The sequence below is a fragment of the Dioscorea cayenensis genome, chromosome 15 (assembly GCF_009730915.1).
Source record: "Dioscorea cayenensis subsp. rotundata cultivar TDr96_F1 chromosome 15, TDr96_F1_v2_PseudoChromosome.rev07_lg8_w22 25.fasta, whole genome shotgun sequence".
Classification (NCBI taxonomy): Eukaryota; Viridiplantae; Streptophyta; class Magnoliopsida; order Dioscoreales; family Dioscoreaceae; genus Dioscorea; species Dioscorea cayenensis.
The window spans coordinates 22500499-22522601 of NC_052485.1; the positions used below are offsets into that span (position 1 = coordinate 22500499).

At 34.9% G+C, this 22103-nt stretch overlaps 3 protein-coding genes across 3 annotated transcripts; all 3 read left to right on the plus strand.

The window, feature by feature from the left end:
* Positions 1 to 5694: 5694 nt before the first annotated feature.
* Positions 5695 to 7603, plus strand: LOC120276724 (cytochrome P450 81Q32-like). Its single transcript, XM_039283401.1, has 2 exons — positions 5695 to 6881; positions 6960 to 7603. The coding sequence occupies exons 1-2, from the start codon at positions 6024 to 6026 to the stop codon at positions 7572 to 7574; spliced, it is 1473 nt and encodes a 490-aa protein (XP_039139335.1). The 5' UTR covers positions 5695 to 6023; the 3' UTR covers positions 7575 to 7603.
* Positions 7604 to 7854: 251 nt separating this feature from the next.
* LOC120278074 (cytochrome P450 81Q32-like) lies at positions 7855 to 10178 on the plus strand. The gene is made up of 2 exons (XM_039284979.1): positions 7855 to 8959; positions 9539 to 10178. The coding sequence occupies exons 1-2, from the start codon at positions 8063 to 8065 to the stop codon at positions 10166 to 10168; spliced, it is 1527 nt and encodes a 508-aa protein (XP_039140913.1). The 5' UTR covers positions 7855 to 8062; the 3' UTR covers positions 10169 to 10178.
* Positions 10179 to 13079: 2901 nt separating this feature from the next.
* On the plus strand, positions 13080 to 15867 carry LOC120276668 (cytochrome P450 81Q32-like). Its single transcript, XM_039283334.1, has 3 exons — positions 13080 to 13479; positions 13571 to 14139; positions 15047 to 15867. The coding sequence occupies exons 1-3, from the start codon at positions 13140 to 13142 to the stop codon at positions 15686 to 15688; spliced, it is 1551 nt and encodes a 516-aa protein (XP_039139268.1). The 5' UTR covers positions 13080 to 13139; the 3' UTR covers positions 15689 to 15867.
* Positions 15868 to 22103: the final 6236 nt, after the last annotated feature.

The following is a 22103-nucleotide window of genomic DNA, read 5'->3' on the forward strand; positions in this document are numbered from 1 at the left end:
TAAAGACATTCATATGCGTGATGCCAGAGAGAGGGGACGAAGGAGTGCGATTAATGAGATAGACAGAGGTTAGAATGGCCTTAGCCCAGAAGGATTGAGGAACAGAAGAGGCAAAAAGGAGTGCACGTGTAGTGTCCAGGATATGATGATGTTTGCGCTCAGCGACCCCATTCTGAGCAGGTGTGTATGGACAAGATTGCTGAGGAATAGTGCCATGAGTGGACAGTATTGTTCAGAAAGATGTAGAGACAAACTCACGTGCCCCATCAGAGCGAAAGATCTTAATACATTTACCAAACTGAGTATATACCATTTGCGCAAATTGAGAGTAAATGGCATAAACTTCAGATCGAGAACGCATTAAATAAAGCCAAGTATAGCGCGAGTAGTCATCAATGAAAGATATGTAATAGAAGAATCCTCCAAGAGATGAGAGGGGGGCAGGACCCTAAACATCAGAGTGAACAAGATCAAAAGTAGATTCGGATATAGATTCTCGGGAAGAGAAAGGAAGAGCTGTTTGTTTAGCAAGTTTACAACTCAGACAAGGATGAGAAGAAGGAGAAGAAACATAACCAAAACTACCTGAACTTGTTAGGAGTTTCAGGCGAGAACTAGACAAGTGACCGAGGCGACTATGCCAACGATCAAAAGAACACACAGAAGCGGCAATAACAGAAGATGGAAGAGCAGGAAGACGAAGATAATCTAAGTGATAGAGGCCACCAACTCTACGCCCGATCCCAATTCTTTGGCCTGTAAGATGGTCCTGCACTGAACAAGTGGAAGAAGAAAAGGTAATAGTAAGACCATGATTAGTGAGCTGACTAACAGAAATGAGGTTGAGAGTTAGGCCAGGGACATGATGAACGTCAGCAATGTCAAAAGAGGTAGACTGAAGACGACCATACTTCGTGACAGGATGAAGGCTCCCATCAGCAGTACGAACACTGGAAAGGGTGTGAGGCTTGGAAATGGAGACTAGGCTAGAGATATCGGTAGTCATATGATGGGTAGCATCAGAATCTAAAATCCAAGAGGAGGAAGACATACCTGAAGCAACAGACATAGCAAAGGAAGCGCTGGAGGGTAGAGCGCGCTGCATAGCATGAATCTGTTCAGTAAACTGAGCAACTTGAGAGAGAATATCATCAGAAGAAGGAGAAACGGAAGCTGAAACTTAGGCAGCTTAAGGGGAGGAAGCAGAAGATCGAGACGAAGGACGAGACTGTGATGACTATTGCTGCTGTCGGTGCAGAAGCTTGAGACACTGACTCTTCATATGACCAGGGAGCTTACAGTAATGACATATAACAGAAAATCGTGAGGCTGTGGATGAAGCAGGAGGTGGTTGCCCAGAGAGACCAGAGGGTACCCGAGAGGAGCGTGGAATGGTCACAGCAAGAACTGTGTCAGTAGAGGCAAGGCGCGGAGATAATGTGCTGAGACGGGTCTCCTTAGCAATAACACTGCGAATGACATCATTAAAAGATGGAAGAGGATCTCGATTGAGCAGTTGGCTGCGAACAACCTCAAACTCAGGACGAAGGCGCATCAGAAATTTGAAGGTGCGCTGTGTTTGGCGTGACTGAATGCGAGTTGTACAACATGTGCATTTCAAACAAGTAGACTTCTCCAAAGAATCAAGCTTACGCCACAGAGACCGCAGCTCACTGACATATTCCCTGATGGAACGCTCACGTTGCTGGATGTGATTGAGATCCTGTAGAATGGCATATTGACGAGCAGAGCTAGAATGCTCAAACATACGACCCAAGAGTTCCCACATTGCATGAGCAGTAGAAAGATGCCCAATTTCCATATGAATATCAATTTCACAAGACTGACAAATAATAGTCATAGTACGATAATCAGCAAGTGTCCATGAGGCATCGGGTGTAGAGGGTTGGGGAGAAGTACCGTCGACATGGCCAAGCAGATCCATCCCAAGTAGAACAATGCGAACGCTAGTAAACCACTCTTTGTAGTTAAAGCCATTTAATTTAACATCGACAGGAGCCAGAAAATGTGGAGAGGAAGAGGTTGCCATTTTTTTTTAATAAAACAAAAAAGCAAGGAAAATATAATAATAATAATAATAATAATAATAATAATAATAATAATAATAATAAATAATATTAATGGATATTGTTTAATAGAATAAAGGTTAGGAAACAGAGATCAAATAGCTTAGGGACCTGAGATTTAATAATAATGAGAATAAGTGATAGGATACAGATAAGAGAGAAGAAACAAATGTTGGGATTTGGAATTTTGAAGAATGGGAAAGCTGTCTTCTTGGTCGGGGATCAAGAAGAAGCAATGAGGAAAACGACAAATGGGCTGAAAGTGATGGCTATTTGCTTTGTTGGGAAATCAAGAAGTCGCCAAATGTTGCAGCCTGTCTGGGGCTCGTTGGAGGGTGCGGGATGAGGCAACAGCGAGATCATTGAACAGCGGGAGCAGGACTAACGCGTGGATGGTCTACGTTGGCTGAGAGATAGACAAGAAATGGACGTCGGCGGACTGATGCTTGAACTTGAATCACAAAGCGATCGGACGAGAAAGGCACGTTGACGGACTGAGGCAAATAAAGTTTGCAAGACTGGGTCGCTTGGGAAGACGACAGTACAGAGAATTTCGGGTAAGGCTGTGAGAGCGGACAAAACTTGTCGGAGAGCAAATGGACAGGGTTCCGGTGAGACAAGGCTTGTTTGAGAGCTAATGAGACTGGACAGAAACGATGTTTCGGTGAGACAAAATTGGACGAGGAGCTAACAAAGACGTGATAGAACAAAGGTCCGGCAAAACAAGGCTCATCGGAGAGCTAACAAAGACGCGGCGAGGATCGACCGGCATCTGATATCATGATAGACAAGATATGAAGGAACAAATTGAATAATCTTCATTAGGGTAACAACCCATATATATACACGAATGAAATATACGAGTATGTATATACACATAAATATAATATATGAATACAGGTATTATATATACTACTCTAACAATATATATTGAGAGAGAGAAAGAGGGGTATATAATCAACAAACAACCCCATAAATTTATCCAAAATTAGAATGCGCTCATGGCCAGACCATTCCAATAATATAAATGCCGGGATGCACTAGGTAGGCTCATGAGAAGTCAATCTTCTTGTGATTCACATTAATTAATGTGAGGCATTGGGGTTCGCTCATCTTGTCGGGGAAATATATATATATATATATATATATATATATATATATATATAAACCCTTACTCTAAAAGTAACTTATTTTGAATTAAAAAAAACTTTATTACAAATACAAACCTCATAATTCATGTTAAATATTTGACATATTGCTATCCTGTTTTGTGTATAATATTCGTGCTTCACCAGCAAAAATTCAAATTTTAACTTATGTAATGTGAGAATGTGTATTATTGAATTTACTATCACCCTCTACACATGTATCCACAATAACATGTGACTTGTTAATGATTTGTTAAAAATATATATATATATATATATATATATATATATATATATATTATTATTATCACTCAATCACATCTTTAATGGTTAAATTATCTAAATGTCTGATACTTATATCACTTAACAATCTATTAAACTCTTACATTAAATTATATACTATAATAGTTATAATAATATAATATGGAGCCATGATCATTTCAATTATTTACCATATATATTTTGTTATTAATATATTTGTCAGTAAAAATATCCAATTATTTAATAAATTAATTATATAATATAATAAAAATTTATATTTTCAAAATAAATTAATTTAAATATTCTTAAAAATATAAAAATCTATAAAAATCACTACAAGAAACTGCTTAATTAGAAACAGAAATTTAGCAACGGAATTATTCTGTTACTAATTCGCAACGAATCAACAACGGATTACTTATCCGTTTTAATTTTGGAAACAAACTTTACATCTGTTTCAAAGTTTGAAACGTGAGTTTTGTCCGTTGCTAATTTGTTACTAATTTACAAACGGATTACAAATCCGTTTGTAAATTAGTAACGGATTACAAATCTGTTTTTAATATTAGCAACGGAATATAATTCTGTTGGTAATTTAGAAACGGAAAGAAATTCCGTTGCTAAATTTATATTTTTATTAAAAAATATTTTTTTTCTTTAAAATGATTTAGATAAAATGATAAAAATATTAATAGTGCATTGTTAATTTTGAAAAAATTATTTAATCCTTGATTGCTAAAAAATTAAAATAATTTATTAAATTGATGAAGAAATAAAAAGAAATTTAATTTAAATTAAATTACATTACTTTAAAATTACATATTAATTAAATTATATTAATAATAAAATTTGAATAATTTGGGAGATTTTAAAAATAAAAAGAAAAATAAAATTTAGATAGTTTTAAAATTAGGATGATTTGGATAAAATAAAAATTTTAAAAAATATTTCATATGTAAATCCAACCCTTCTTTAAAAAAATAAATAAATAAATAAATAAATTAATTAATTAATTAAATTGAATACCTAGCATTATACTTCCTAGAGTGATCTAATGGATTACACCTAATGTTTTTCTGTTAGGTCTATAATTTTTGTCATGCACTTTAGGTGGATATGTAATCTCTGTTGCTTATATTCTTTTAGCTTTATTTATTTTTATTTCTATTTCTTTTGTGTCCTACTTGTTTTTGGAAGCTTATATGTTAATTTTTATTTTAACAAATTATGATTTATATTTCTTTATAATATATATATATATATATTGAAAAAAAAAGAATGGGAACCATCATTGAGTATTTATGGCCACCCAACCCGCCTTCTTTTAAAAAAAAACAAAATTTGAAGTCCTAGCACTACACTTCGGAGAGTAATTTGATTGGTTCCTCTTCCTTATATTTTTTTTTTTTTCGGTTAGCTCTATAATTTATATCATGTATATATCTTTGGTGGATATGGAATTTATGTTGATTAAATTTTATTTTTTTTCACTGTATTATTTTTTATTTCTCTTTCTATTGTGTCATACTTGTTTTTTAAGCTCATATGCTATTTTTTATTTTTAATAAATTATTATTTTTTTAAAAAAATTGTATGAATAACGATTTTATTCAAATAGTAAAATAAGTACAAAGACAAAAGAGAACAAAGAAACAATTCTGATCCAGATGAACTGGAAAGACATCATCAGCAATAATTCACTTTCAAAAAAAAGAAAGGGATATACAAAGAGCACTAGAACAAAGACTGACTCAAAATCAAAAAAACAAACAGCATCTAAAAATGTCAAAGGCCTCTAGCAGCTAACAAAGAGATGAAGGTGAATCACTCTCTAAGTTATAGTTTATCTATTGTTATAATATATATATATATATATATATATATATATATATATAAATGGATCTATCATTGAGTACTTGATGGCCACCAAACCCTTCATAAATAGCATAACCCTGATTGAGCATTGAGTCAATAAAATTACCATAAAATGAATGGGACCTTAAGTCCCTAACTTCTATATATATCAGCCAACATGATCGATCTGTTAGTAAAATAAACTTATATTATGTCTATGCTTAATAGCTTATTTTGAGATGTGTTTTTTAAATCATATGGTGTATGTTAAGTTGGTTGTCTTGAGATATGTGTCTTTTGATCTAGTACTTGTAAACTTATAAAGTGTTTATAAAGTTAACAGGAAGAAAGGGAATGATGGAATGTGTGTGATTGCTGCCCTCTTTTCTATTTGCAGAATATTGTGACCTTCTTCATCAACATAGATGCAGAACTTCATCAATTCCTCTTCTCCTTTGTTGGCAGATCTGTAGATGCAACCAAAGCTTGGTTTGTTCAAGAGGATACACTAAATCTGGTGCACTCTATGCCTTAATTGCTTCTTGTTCTATATTTTAATTGACAATTTGTTTCATCCAAAGTGAGAACAAGTTAGAGTTTTTATTAGTAAGCTTGTGTACATCTGAGATAAGTTGTGTTCTTCTCTCAACACGATCAACCTCACCACCAAAAAATGGATCTCACCCTCTGTCACATGATCATCATCTTCATTGTTCTCATTCTCATCACCAAACTGTATCTCCATGTCCACTTGTCCAAACCCTTTGCTCTCCCCATACTCGGCCACCTCCACCTTCTCCGAAGCCCCATACACCAATCTCTCGCCCACCTCGCCAGAGCTCATGGCCATGTTCTTCGTCTCCGCTTCGGCTCCCGCCCGGTCCTCGTCGTCTCCTCGCCGTCCGCCGCCGAACACTGCTTCACCAAGAATGACATCATCTTCGCTAACCGTCCCCGTATTCTTCCCGCCAAATATTTGGGCTATAACTTCACCTCCCTTGTGTTCTCCCCCTTCACTGCTCGCTGGCGGGCTCACCGGCGTTTCACCGCGCTTCATGCCTTCTCTCCTTCTTGCCTCTCTGATAACTTCTCGTCAGAGCTCCGTTTTCTTCTCCGTGGACTATACTCCGACCACACACAAGGGTTTCACAAGACTGAGATAAGGTCTTGGTTCTTTGACTTGACACTGAACTTGATGATGGGGATGATCACAGGGAAGAGATTTCAAGGGGAGGAGAAGAGAAAGCTTAGAAAAGTTCTAGAGGAGATGTTTTTCTTGAGTGGAGCTACATCATTGGAGGACTTTGTGCCATTAGTTAGATGGTTTGGGTTTAGTACCATGAGAAAGAGGTTGGAGAGGGTGGGAAAGGAGATAGATGAAACTTTACAGGAGTTGGTATTAGAGGAAAGGAGCAAGCTGAGAAAGGGTGATCATGGAGAAGAGATGAAAACAATCATTGGTAACTTGTTAACAATGCAAGAGAAAGAGCCAGAGCACTACACAGACATTGATATCAAAGGGATTTTATCGGTACTATATATATCTTCATCTTTTCCATTGTAAATATTAGTCTCAAGCTAATAGTACGCTAGTACTGTTGTTTTGCAGTCATTGATTACTGGAGGAACGGAGACAACGTCAGGGACGATGGAATGGGCAATGGCCTTGCTGGTTAACCATCCAGAGGTATTGAAGAAGGTTAGAGATGAGATTGAAGAACATGTGGGACATGACCGTTTAGTTATGGACTCTGATATCACTAAGCTTAAGTATCTCAACAATGTTATCAAGGAAACTCTTAGGCTTTTCCCACCTGGGCCTTTGCTTGTGCCTCATGAATCATCGGAGGATTGCATTGTTGAAGGTGTATGTGTTCCTAAAGGAACCATGTTGTTAGTGAATGCTTATGCCATGCAACGTGATCCAGAGTTATGGGAGGATTCAATGGAGTTTAAGCCAGAGAGGTTTGATGAAGATCATCAGCAGGGTTTCAAGTACATACCTTTTGGATACGGAAGAAGAAGGTGTCCTGGAGAGAGCATGGGTTGGAAGGTGATGACATTGACTCTGGGTGGTTTAATCCAGTGTTTTGAGTGGGAGAGAGAGGGACAAAAGTTGGTGGACTTGACTGAAGGTGCAGGCCTTAGCATGCCCATGGCCACACCTCTGGAAATCATCTACAGGCCTTGTCCAGAGATGTTAGATGTTTTATCTCAACTCTAATTAGTAAATGTTTCATTTTACTTTGTTTTAATTTGTTGTGGTGTCTTTATTTATAAAAAATAATTCCGGAATTTACTTCTGTTATAATCTTTGTGAACTCCGTAATAAAAAAAAAGGTCTTACAATAGTGATAATAATAATAAAATTCTTGAACTCCTAAAAATATACACCAGCTCATTCACACTCGTTAAACATTAAGTTTTCTATTCGAAAGTTTGGGTTGGTGGAAAGCTAACAAAGTATGACAAAAAAATTATAAAAGAACTAAAGTTTCCCACGTTAATGGTGTTGATGGTACCTTCTTTTTCGCTACATAGTACATACACACACATGTATATATTTCTTATTATCATATTGTTAGTCAATGGCCAAACAACATGGCCAACCAACCATGACTACAAATAATAAGTACACACCAAACCTAACTTTATAAACAATGGAAGCTAGAGAGCAGCAGAATGCAAGCTAACCATTAATCCAAAAGAGACATGGAGCTGAGTTTCTACCACATGTTCATCATCTCCATAGCTCTCATCCTCTTAACCAAACGGTATCTCCAAATCCACTTTTCCAAACCTCTGGCTCTCCCCATCCTCGGCCACCTCCACCTCCTCCAATCCCCTGTCCACCAATGCCTCACCAAACTCACCCAAAAGCATGGCCACATCCTTCACCTCCGCTTTGGTTCCCGCCCAGTCCTCCTCATCTCCTCCCCCTCCGCCGCCAAAGAATGCTTCACCAACAATGACATCATCTTCGCCAACCGCCCTCTCATGCTCGTCAGCAAGCACTTCGGCTACAACAACACCTCCGTTGGCGCCGTCCCTTACGGCCAACACTGGAGAGAACTCCGACGTTTCATGGCTATTCACGCTCTATCTCCTTCTCGTCTCCCATCCTTCTCTTCCGAAGTTCATTCTCTTGTCCTCAAACTATACTCCGGCGCTGGCGAGGGTTACAAATACTTTAAGAAAGCGGAAGTGAGGGATATGATGTTTGAGTTGATGATGAACGTGATCTTGGGATTGATAGCTGGAAAGAATTATTATGGAGAGGGATGTGGAGATCCAGAGGAGGGGAAGAGGTTTAGAAAGGTGGTTGAAGAGGTGTTCTTGTTGAGTGGTGCTTCAACGTTGGAGGACTTCATCCCTGTTGTGAGGTTGTTGAGAATTGGTGGAGCTGAGAAGAGGATGGAAAGAGTGGGGAAGGAGTTGGATGAGTTTTATCAAGAGATTATAGAGGATAGGAGAAGAGTGGGAAAGTGGAAGGAGTATGTTGATGGTCATGATCAAGAGAAGAAGGGTAATATTATTGATGTCATGCTTGCCATGCAAGAGAAAGATACGAACAATTACTCTGATGTTTCCATCAAGGGGATGATGACGGTAATGTATTCATGTACTCTGTTTTCCCCTGTTTTTGAACATTCATGCATGTTAAGTTATACTACTAATTTTGGGTACTCGTATGAAGTTCTTAAGGTCAAGATCAGATCATTCATAATAGGAAATGAGTCGACATTGGTTATGATGAATTGATGATGATTATGGTATAGCTCTAGCTTTAGGAGAGTGATATAATATTATTTTTCTTATTTAATTATCAACATTCATGCATTTATTTTTGCAGAAATGAGAGTGCTGCCATTAAAATAAAGGTATAGAATACAATAATTCGATGCAGGAAAACAAGTTTGAGTTTGGTAGTGTTTAGATGATCAGTACCTGACTAATTATCATGATTAACATTTATTAAAATATTTGTTTTCGTTTGTGGAATACAATGTATCAACAATTTGACCCTGATCATCATTATATCATGCCCACCATCCAAATAATTCAACCCTCATCAACATTTTTTTTGTCTGTTTTTAAATGTTAATTCAAAGCACTATTAACATTATTATTCTTGCCAAATAAACTGTGCCTTCTTTTAAGTTCTTACACATGATGATAAATAAACAGTCATTGCTAGTGGCTGGGACTGAGACAACAGCAGGGACAATGGAGTGGGTAATGGCCCTTCTTCTCAACAATCCAAATGCACTAAAGAAAGCCAAAGCTGAGATCAAAGAACAAGTAGGACACAGTCACTTGATCAAGGACTCAGATATCTCTAAGCTTCACTACCTTGACAATGTTATCAAAGAAACCCTAAGACTTTTCCCTGCAGGGCCTTTACTTGTTGCACATGAATCATCACAGGATTGTACCGTGTTGGGTTCACACATTCCCAAAGGAACCATGCTCTTAGTCAATGCTTATGCCATTCAAAGGGACAATCAACTTTGGGACAATCCATTAGAGTTCAAGCCTGAAAGGTTTGACAGTGCTGATCATGTACTTCATGGAGATGAAGGCTATAAGTACATACCGTTTGGGACTGGGAGAAGAAGGTGTCCTGGAGAAAACTTGGCTTGGAAGGTCATGGGATTGACTCTTGGTGCTTTGATTCAGTGCTTTGAATGGGAGAGAGTGGGACAAGAATTGGTGGATTTAAGTGAAGGCATGGGGCTTAGTATGCCCATGGCTAAACCCTTGCAAGCGATGTATAAGCCTTGCATGGACATGCATGCTGTATTTTCTCAATTATAAAATATTTCAATACTATGTTTGCAATATAATGTAAAATTTACCAAAAGATTAAATTTTTTGCAATAATTAAGCATTACAGTTTAATACATTTATTCATGTGTTTCCAGGAACAAATTGAGTTATGTAGCAAGAAGAAAAGGTTTAGAATGTTTTGAGATTGATAAGATTTACATTGTTTGAGAGAAGAAAATGCCTCATTCCTTGATGATATGTTCATACACCAACATGATGATACTTGATTTTGAACATTCATTATTTATATTAGTGAAATATATAAGCTTAGATATTATATCAGATTGTAGGATCCTTGATAGGGCATTGAGAAACTGGTCTAAAACAAGATTAGTAGGATTTAAAATACTCACACAAATGTTGGAGGGTTGGTATACAGCTGAAGTTTAGTGTTTGATGTGCACATAACTAATGTTTTATAAAAAGAGAGTTTAGTAAAAATTAATTTAACCTAAACGTTTTTTCATTCTAGAAGTCTACTTTATTAAAAAAAATAATGATTTTGTATAATAGAAATTTTACTTCATATTTGTTCACATAAAAAATACTAATTAGAGAGCTTCTAAAACTCCCTTGATGCTACAATTATTTCTAATATATGCATTTGATTGACAAACCTAATTCGATAAAACAACTGTCATACTTTAATTGTGTTCTATTTTGTCTGTCTTCCAGTTTTGTTGTTTTATATATTAACTTTGGTTTGGTTTGTTCTCAGCTATAAATAGTTCTTGTAAAAATAAATAAATGAACAAATATCATAATTGTCTTCTGCCAAAGTTTAACAACACTATTAGATTTCATTGGCTTTTATATTAGCTATTTTTTAAATATTTTAACTTAATTGAAATGATAAATTTGATGTAAGTTTTGCTAAATATAAATATGACATTTGTTACGTGAGTTCAATTTTTTTTAATAAGGTGAATAAACCACAAATTTATTGAAAAAAAATATATGTTTGATTTTGTAATTAATGAACAAATTACAGTTTTTCCTTAACAAAATTAAAATATATAACTTTTTTTTAAACATTATTTTATTTTTGAATGTATTTTTAAAAATAAGAATGGGTTCATTAAATTTGTGGTTTATTTTGAATGTATTTCTAAAGATAAAATACGGTTTAATAAAACTGTAATTTATCTAAATTTTTTTTAATAAAAACAAATGTATGTGATTTACGACGAGGGGAAGTCCCATTTGATTTTGATAATATTGTAGAAATGGGCACAAGATCCTTTTTGATGTGAGAACTTGAGCCATAAGTTGAAAATTTAGAAAAACAGGGTCCAAGGGATGTAATTGGTTGATCCCGGATTTTTTTTTATTTATTTCATTTTATAGGTTTTTTTTTATTTGTTTATTTAAAAAATTTATAAAACATTAGATATTATTTTTTTAATTTTATTTTTGTATTTAATGTATTTCTATAATTTATAATAAATCATATACAATTCAACTATACATTATTTTTAATATAATTTTTTTATAAATTCTAAATTATTAATTAATTTTATAAAATTTTTAGACCATACAAATTAATTAAAATAGGTAAATAAAAATCTTAAAAATACTGTAGAAGTGGACACCACAACCTTTTTGATGTTGTAACTTGAGCCACCAGTTGAAAAGTTTGGATCTATCCTTTCAATAAAAAACACAGCAGAGGGCCTGCCGCGGGGGACACGTCCCATTTGATTTTGATAATGTTGTATAAGTGGGCACCACATCCTTCTTGAAGTAGGAACTTGAGCCACACTGTGTAAAGCTTGCATCACACTAATGGATATAATTAGTTTTATCCAAATATAGAAATAAAATATATATAAATTAAAATATGAAATAAAGAAAATTTATTTATTTGACTATGGACTTTTTATTTATTCTAATAAATTTTTCTGATAAAATATTATTTTCTACCTTCATTTTTTATAACCAGTTTCATTTCATCCCTTCTGTCATTTTTAGAAGTTTGAATTCTGTTTGATAACATATAAATTTAAATAGATTCATCAAATAGTAAGTGGATACATCAAAAATTAAAAAGTAAAATTAAAAATTGAAGGTGATTTAAAAATAGTAAATCTGAAGTATGAAAACTAAATAGAAAAACTAAAAATTGAACGTGATGTGAATATAGTAAAACTGAGTTACTTTATTGAACTTAAAAATAATTTTAAAAAAAATAACTTTCAAAAAAATTTGAAAAAATTAAAGATTTTTTTGACTGATAATATTTTTTGGAACTTTTGAGTAGTTTCTCAAAGAAAAAACAAAAAAAAAATGATGATGATCGATGATAATGAGGTAGCAACACATCTACTTTGGTAGTCTTGTAATTGATAGCTTGGCCACCAATGACTCAACTTTCTTTGCATTACTCGACAAAATTATTTAAAAAACAGTATAAAATTTTAATCTAAAATATTGTGTATATAATTAGAGAGATGTCTATCATCTCATAATTTGGTCACAGCCTTAACATGTTTGTCACAATATTTTTTTTAAAAAATTTATGGATTAAAAAGTTAAAAATTAACTTTTAAATTTAACAAAGAAATATTAATTATTAATTAAAACACGTATTTCTAAATTACCTTCATGTTTCATGTGATTGTGATATGCAATTCAATAAAAAATAACTAGCATATCAACAATGATCTTCTAAATAACATTTTTACTTCAAATTATATAAACAAATTTTTTATCTACTATCAATCTATCATATATGGTTGATGGCCGGCCAGCTCACCCTTTAAATTAAGCGAAGTAGGTTTCAAATAATTTTTTTTTTTTTATAAATTTTAAAATATAAAATGTATTTAAAAAATAACTCAAATCTGTTCAGTGAGTGCATGTGAGTAGATGCTCTATAAAAATAAAAACAACATTGCCCATGCAAAGCTAGCAACCAAAGTGAACAAAAGGGTACTACTAAAGCTACTTTATTCCTATAATGGAGAACACCACCATCATCCTCTACACAGTCCTCACCTTCATCCTCACCTTCTTCTTCCTCTCCGGCCATGGCCGGTGCCGGAAACGGCGTCAACCCCACCCTCTCCCTCCAACCGGCCCTCTTCCACTCCCAATCATAGGCCACCTCTACCTCCTAAAACAAAACCCCCACCAAATCCTAGCCACCATCTCTTCCAACCATGGCCCCATTCTTCTCCTCCGCTTCGGCACTTGCCCTGTTCTTCTTGTCTCCTCTCCGGCCATCGCCGAGGAATGCTTCACCAAGAACGACATCATCTTGGCCAACCGTCCCCAACTTCTTGCCGGCGTTTACTTAGGTAATATTCTTAATTAAAAAGATTATTAATTATTTAAACATTTTATATATTGTTCTCATATTTCTTATTATTATTTTTTTAATATTATCAGCTTACAACCACACCACATTGGACTCCACAAACTACGGCCCTTACTGGCGCAATCTCCGGCGCATCGCTGCCGTTGAGTTCTTCTCTCCGGCACGCATCTCTTCTCTCTCCTACTTACGTAGCCAAGAAGTTCATCACCTTTTACGTGACCTCTATCATCATGGTTCAGAAGAGATTTGCATGAGAGAAAAGCTGAGTGCTTTGTCTTTGAATGTGACGGCGATGATGTTGATAGGGAAGAGGTATGGAGGGGATGATGAAGAAGGGGTGAAGCTCAGGAGGGTGATTGAGGAGGTGTGCTTGTTGGCTGGTTCATCAGCCATGGAGGACTTCTTGCCGTTTCCAAAGTTTGTAGGGTTTGTGACTGGGTTGAACAGAAGGATGGTGAGGTTGGAGAAGGAGATGGATGCGTTGTTTCAGAGTTTGGTGGATGAACGGCGCCGGCGCCGGAGTGATTGTGTGAGCGAGGAGGAGGAGAAGAAGAAGAAGCCGGTGATTGATGTGTTGTTGGAGATGCAGGAGATGGAGCCAGAGTACTACACTGATGTCTTCATTAAAGGTTTCCTTGAGGTGAGTTTCAAGTTTTTTTTACTGTTTGTTTTTTTTTAATATATTCATTTATTTTTATTGAGGAAATTTTTGTTAATTAGATCTTGTATTTTAATTTACGCTTTTTTTTTTTACTGTGGCACCCTCATGATTTATTGTCACCGAGTATGTTCTTATTTTAACCAAATAGATGAGTTTGAACATCGCAGGATAATTAGTACACAACTATATTGATGCTATTAACTTCACCTTTATATATATGTCTTGAGGAGTAATTTATATGTATTTTGCCGAAAAAACATATATATAAACAGTGAGATTTTCAAAGTTTTAATCAATTAAATTTAGAGTATATTTTCGTTGATACTTAATTTAAGTATATATTAACATACACGAATTAGTTACAATAAGTTATTCGTTTTTATGACCAATTCATTTTGATGAAATTCTATGTCAAACTAAGCCTGCGTGTCCCAATAAAATGTGCCTAGTGTTTTTAAATAATTAATAATATTAATAATATTTTAATTATAAAAAAATTATTGATGTTATTAAAACTTAATTATTGATCCTCATAAATCCTTAAGTAAATTTCACTCCAAGCCAACCGCCCCTAAACCTATTAGCACACCCGAACTCGTGACCTGTTGACTTCTTCAAGGGTGGTCAAGGATTCGAATCCTCCATCCATTTAATGCCAAAAACTTAAAAAAACCAGCACCACGGAACAAGGTGGATAGAGCTAGGTCCATGGATGAGATTTGGGTGTAGATATCTTAACATATATATTTATTGAACTACTATATTTATTACCTCAAAAATACAATTAAAAGAAAGTGAGGCGTAGTGCTAATGTTTAGTGATGATCATCATGTTCATAAACTCAAAAGCTGAAAACTAATGAATGAGAAGCTTGTGTGAATGGCAGACAATGATAATGGCAGGGACTGATACATCAGCAGGAACAATGGAGTGGGCAATGGCACTCTTGCTCAACCATCCAGAGGCCCTAAACAAAGCCAGAGATGAGATATCCATGCACGTAGGACATGAACGCTTGATCACAGACACTGACATCCCCAAGCTGACTCATCTTCACAACATCATCAAAGAGACCCTTAGACTCTTCCCTGCAGCACCTTTTCTAATCCCCCATGAGTCCTCTGAGGACTGCAATGTCTCAGGGTACCATGTTCCTAAGGGCACCATGCTTTTAGTTAATGTGTATGCTATGCAAAGAGACCCTGGGATTTGGGGTGATGACCCTGTGAAGTTCATGCCGGAGAGGTATGGAGAGGGAGATCATGGAGTAGGAGTTCAAGTTAAGGGTAGTGGTTATAGTTACATGCCCTTTGGGGCAGGGAGGAGAAGATGTCCTGGTGAGAGTTTGGCTTGGAGGTTGATGGAGTTGACACTGGGGACTTTGATTCAGTGCTTTGAGTGGGGTAGGGTGGGGGAGGAGATGGTGGACTTAAGTGAAGGTGATGGCCTCACCATGCCTATGGCTAAGCCTTTGAAGGCTATTTGCAAGCCAAGATCCAATATGATTCATCTTCTCTCCCAACTTTGACTTTGTCACTGTTGACTATGTAAGTCTGTCTAATTGAGTTTGTCTCATTTGTTTAATTGAAAATTGTGACCAAAAAACGCTCAAGAATGTGAAATAAATTAATGTAATAAGAGGATAAGTGACTGATCGTATTATTTGTACTGCCAAAAATATTGGATATATATGGTTGTTCTAGTTTATCTTTTTTGTTTTTATTTTTATATTTTCAAAATATTCACTTTAGTTATTAATTGGCATAGTTGTGCACCATGTGATTTATTTATGTATCTGAATAAACATAATCTATCGTTGGAGTTGATTGTAATATAATCTAAGTTAATCATATGTAATTTGTTTTATTATTAATTATCTCAAAAGCTATTTCAAAACTAAAAAAATTATTTTAAAACATGGAAAATATTGAATAAAATGATTATATATTATATATCAGATGATACTGTATTTCGAAAATACTCATTGAAATTGAGCAAGCAAAAAAATATATAATGAACAAATTAAACATTTAAAATACAAGCATGACATTTAACAATGGGGCATATTATAGAAACCAAAAAGTAATCTCATGATAAAAAACACTTATATGAGAACACAATTAAATAAAATAATGAGCTAATATAGTACTATAACATAATGAGTAATGCTATATAAAATGAAATCGGTGCATGACTGACATGGATCCTATTCAATCTCCTAATCAACATCCTTAAAAAAACCTCACTCGTTGCTCTCTTGTCCGAAATTTGGCCATAATTCTTCTTTCTCGACGAATCCCATCATTGATGCTGACGCCAATGCCCTTCATCGTCTCCAAACCTCTTTTCTCCAGCGCCATCCAAGCCCTGCCAATGCTGACCCCATCACTAACGCTGATGCTATTCGTCATCTCTGAACCTTTCTTCTCCGGCGTCATCCAAATACTATCGACGCCGACCCCATCACCAACGCTCTTCTTCGACGCCGAAGCAATACCATCCCTACAAACCACCACATCCTTGTATTTTCCAAAGTTTGCAGCAATGATTTTGGCATTCTTCATAACAATCACAGTTGTAGGCCCTGGATGGGGTCGACATCAGCAGGACTTGGATGGCACTGGAGAAGAGAGGTTCAGAGACGACGAATGGCGTCGGCGCTAGTGATAGGGTCAGCATCGGCAGGACTTGGATGGCGCTGGAGAAGAGAGGTTTGGAGACGACGAAGGGCATCGGCGTCAGCGTCGGTGATGGGGTTCCTAGAGAAAGATGAATTAGGGCCAAATTTTGGACAAGAGAGGAATGAGTGAGTTTTGTTTTTAAGGATGTTGTTAGGAGATTAGTTAATCAATTACAGAAACTACATACAGTGGATGTCTATGTTGAAATTTCAGGGGTTAAGGTTGACAGAGGCATACCAAAAGCTTTATTATCAATTAATTTGCAATTGGATGTGAGAAAGCCTACTATCGAAATTGATGTGGATGTGGATGTGGGAGAGGCTAATGAGTGTAACTATGACAATGATTCTGGTGAAGATGATGAAGAGAGGATGCTAGATGTCTCAATAAATTACAACTCTGATGCTGATGAAAATGGGAGGAGGCAAGGGTCAAAGTGAGCAAATATATCTAATGGAAGAAGAACATACAAGGTAATGATGTTGAAAGAGATGAAAGTCACAATGTAGATAAAGGAGGGTCTGCTAGTAACACAGAGTGTCCTGCTGAAAATCAAAAGGAATTGATTGAGGATGTAAGTGAGAAAGTTGGTGGGTGTTTGTGTGATTACATAGACTCATCTGACCTTGGGAGTTTTATTAACACAAGTAGTGGGTCTGATGCAAATGATGCACTTTATCAAAAACAAGTAGGAAGATCTATGACCCCATTGCCAATGTAGAAGAATTTTTCCTCAATCATAGGTTTTCAGATTTGAAACTTTTATTCAAGAATGCACTTGTTGAGTGATGACGGGCGCATAGATGATGTGGCATGTGCGTACATGGAGAAGTACGACTCAAGGGCATTTCGGTAATTTGGCGGGCGACGAGATTTTGTGGTTTTACCTGGTCTATTTGATGGGAAACGGGTCAAGGAACAAAAGTCACGAGTTTGTGGGACCCATACCAAAATTTGGCCAAATTCCATCGTTTAGGCCTCGAAAACCCTAATTTTGCTATTTTTAGTAATAATTGATTTCGTTATATCTTAGGATAGAAATCTCTGATTTGTGAGCTGTTTGTGGCAATTGTCTTTATTTTGATATATCTCTTATTTCTTGCTGATATTTGAGAATTTACTATTTTTGGTAAAATTTTGAATTATCTCCTTTCTTAGTGCTATTTTCGCCTATTTAATGTAAGCCTATGGGCAAGAGGAAATCAGTTTTGTGATAATCATTTTCTTGAGTAATAAGATTTTACTCTTCCCAATTCGTGGTTATCTTTGATCAACAGGCGTTGGAAGCTTGTTACCTGGTATTCGTGCGCGAATCAACGGTCTCGAGTATACCGTTGTATAATTGAGTTTTCCATAAGAAAAATATTTGAGTTTAAATATATAAAGAATGATGCAATGTGGGTGAGGACAAAGTGCTCAGCATAAAGTTACAGTTGGATGATTTTGTGTTCATGGTGCAGTTCAAAGAAGTTGTATGTTGTCAAACACTATCAAGCATAACATTCATGTCTTCTTGGGGCTACAAGGAACAGAAGAGTGTCTACACATGTTTTCGTGGAAAAATTTGGTGATATAATAGCTGGAATACCTGTCATGAAGCCAAGACACTTAAAGGCCCTTGTTAGGAGAGAATTAGATGTGTTTATTACAGATAAGACATGTAAAAATGCTTGGTGTTTGGTTTTGAGGAAGATTGAGAAACAATTTATTGAAGATTTCAAGGTCAGCAAATCCTGGGAGCAATGTGGTTGTTGTGTCTGGTAGACAGAGTCAAGATGCATTACCAATATTTCAAAAGATGTATATTTGCCTCACAGCCATCAGAGAAGGATTCCTTGTTGGTTGTAGGAAGCTCATAGGACTTGATAGTTGTTTCTTGAAAAATTAATGAAAGTACAGCTATTAGTGGTGGTGGGAAGAGATGAGAATAACCACATGTTTCCTATAGCTTGGGCAGTTGTGGAGAAAGAAATACCTGAGAGCTGGACATGGTTTCTTCAACAACTAAAATTAGATCTTGGCATTGAGGATAACCTTAGATGGTCTATTGTTAGTGACATGCAAAAAGTAAGTAGCTGGTTTCATTGAGTGTGTTTATTTGATTAAGTAATTGTTTTAAGTTTGTCATTTTCTTTGCTTGTATGGTCTTATTAATGCAGTTAATTCTCTCTTGCTGCTGATTGGGCACAGAATGTGTGCAAGGCATATTTATGCAAGGTGGGGGAAAAAGACATCTAGGAAAAGAGCTTTAGATTTTGTTTTGGAACACTGCAAGGTCCACCAGTAAACTTGAGATGCAGAGTCAATTACAAAAAATGAAAAGGGTGAAGGGAGGAGGTATGGCTGTGGAAGAGTTGTTGGAGAGATGGCCTATTAGTGGATGGTGTGCAACTTATTTCAATGATGTTGTCAAGTGCCATGTTATCGACAACAATATTTGTGAGACATTCAATGGAGTTATGGTGGAAGCTCGAAGCAAACTGATTATAAGAATGCTTGAAGAAATAAGAAGGTATATATATATATATAATGCAATTGATGGTTGTCAAAAGGAACTATGTTAGGAAATGGAAGCTTGATTTTGGGCCCAATATTATTTCTAAACTTGAGAAGAGAGAAGTAAGAGTGAAAAATGGCAAGTGAACTGGAATGAGGCTTTAGAACATGAAATATATTGGGATGATGTGCAGCTAGTGAGGGAGACTTATGTTGTTAAGTTGGCAAATAGTAGTTGCTCTTGCGGAAAATGGGACAAGAGTGGTATCCCTTGTCAATATACAATGGACGCAATTGCATTTCATGGGCTAGATCCACTTAATTACATATCTGAATGGTTTAAGAAGGAGACCTACCTGAAGGCATACCAGCTCAATATTAGTCCAGCGAAAGGAAGAAGATTTTGGCCAACAAGTGAGAAGGCCCCATATTGTCACCTATAACCAAGAGGATGCCTCGTTGACCTGCAAAAAAAAAAAAGAAAAAAAAGATCTTTGGAAGGCAAAAACAAAAGCAATACAAAACTATCAAAGAAAGGTAGAGTGTTTAAGCGTGGAATTTGTCATACGGAAGGTCACAATAGAAAATGCTGCCAGAAAAAAGCTAGTAGAGTAAATTGTTTTTGCACTTCTTGTATCTCAATTACATCTTTATTCTCTGTAAATTTAATTCAGTCATCATAAGAGTATCCGTTATGGCTCTGCAGGACACAACTAATGAAGTTGGATCGAGTAGACAAAAAACAAATGAGAGAACGAAGACAAATGGGAAAGAAAAGATCTATGTTGCATAAAAATAAAAATAAAAAAAGGAGACCTACTTATAATCCAACCGGAATTTTAAGAGTAAGTAATATATTTAGCCTAATTGTATGAATTAGTTGCCAATGTTTGAGGTTGATAGATGCCTCTTTCCATGATATTATATTCATATGCGTAAATTAAAAAAAAAATTGGTATTCATTATTTATAGGGAAAATTATTTATTAGTTTCAAAGAGTTTCAAAACATCCCAATCAGTCCCTTTGATATTTGAATTTTACAAACAACCCATTTTTTTTTGTTTATTTACTTTTTAGTGCTCGCATTTCACTCTGTTAGCTTCTTTTTTAAATAATTCTAAAACTGCCCTTCAATGTTGGCGGAAAAATCCCGTTAAGTCTTGTTTAACTTTTAAAAATGTGTACGGATATCCATCACTTCAATCACTTTTATCCATATTTTCACTTTACTTTTTTGCACACAGAAATGCTATATTTTAATTGGGAGGTAAAAATATTAAACAAAAATTGAGCAGACTAATTAGAAAACTTGTATTGTATACAGAAACTCACAATTATAACTAGGAAAGCGAATTTGCAAACAAAAACATCACGATTCTAAATGGAAAATAACCTATGATCATCATTTATTTCTCGGGATTTGGAACTGCCCAAACTGCTTCCCAATGTCTGACGGCGTGACAATGAGTGAAAGGTTGTTTTGTCAAAACATCCCAAACTTCATTTCATTTGTTGATGGAAGGATTGAAAAAGAAACTTATCAAGAAAGAAGGATTTTGTGTGGATATGAAAAAATCAAAAGGATTTTTGACCCATTGAGAAGATTTGAGGGATGTTTGCAACAGTCCTCTAATTTGTAATAGTGAAATATATGAGTTTGTATATGCAAAAAGCATATGTATGTTTGAACTCAAATCTACAATTTTATACATAATTTACTGAGGTTAATTATCTTCAAGCTTCGATATATCAACTAGTAAATTAAAAAAAAAAATTGGTATTCATTATTTATAATAGTGAAATATATGAGTTTGGAAACGCAGAAAGCATGTGTATGTTTGAACTCCAATCTACAATTTCATACAATATTTACATATGTTAATTATCTCTAAGCTTCAATATATCAAATTGAATTAGATTCCTGCCAATGGTAATTTGATAAATATTGTCAAAATTTACAATTTTATGTACATATAATTAAGTTGTTTTCTCTAAAATAGATTGTAAAAAAGATCTAATTGTTTTTTCATGCTCGGAAGTGTTTTTAGAAGAAAAAAAAACCCCACAAATTTTATGAATTTTTTTTAAATAGCAAAATAATTTTTTTTTATACCACTGAATCTAAATAAGGGAGATAATTAGACTTAGTAGTGTATAATCAATAATGTAATCAATGCGGTCATAGCTGATAGATTGAAAGATCCTCTCTTAAAGTTGATCTAGTTGTAAACTTTAATTGATAGGATTAGTGCAATACTGTTTAATTGGCTATTGTTCTTTGACCATTTAACAATTAATTATTTTGAACGCTCAGTCTTCACAGAATCACAATTATCTAATGCTTCATATATGATGTGGGTTTTTTGTCAAAGTCAGTAAAAAAACCACATTAATTTCAAACTTGACCCTATATTGGCATATTCCAAAAATTTAATTTTTGGTGAAAACATACAATCTTTGGACCCAATATTACATAACATTAAATATCTATTTTTGTTTATCTCACTTTTTATTTTTTAGAAAAACATCTTTTCACACTCAATATCTTAATTTTCTTTTTTTTCTTTTTTTTCTTTATTAAAACACCTTTTCTTCATTGACTCACAATGACAATAGTTGTTGTGGTGTCTTGTCATTTTTTTAATTTTCAAAATTAAATGAATATCTTGAATTTTTTTTTATTAAACCACCTTTTCTTCACTGTACTGACAATGACAATAGTTGTTGTGGTGTCTTGTCATTCATTTCAAAATTAAATGAATACA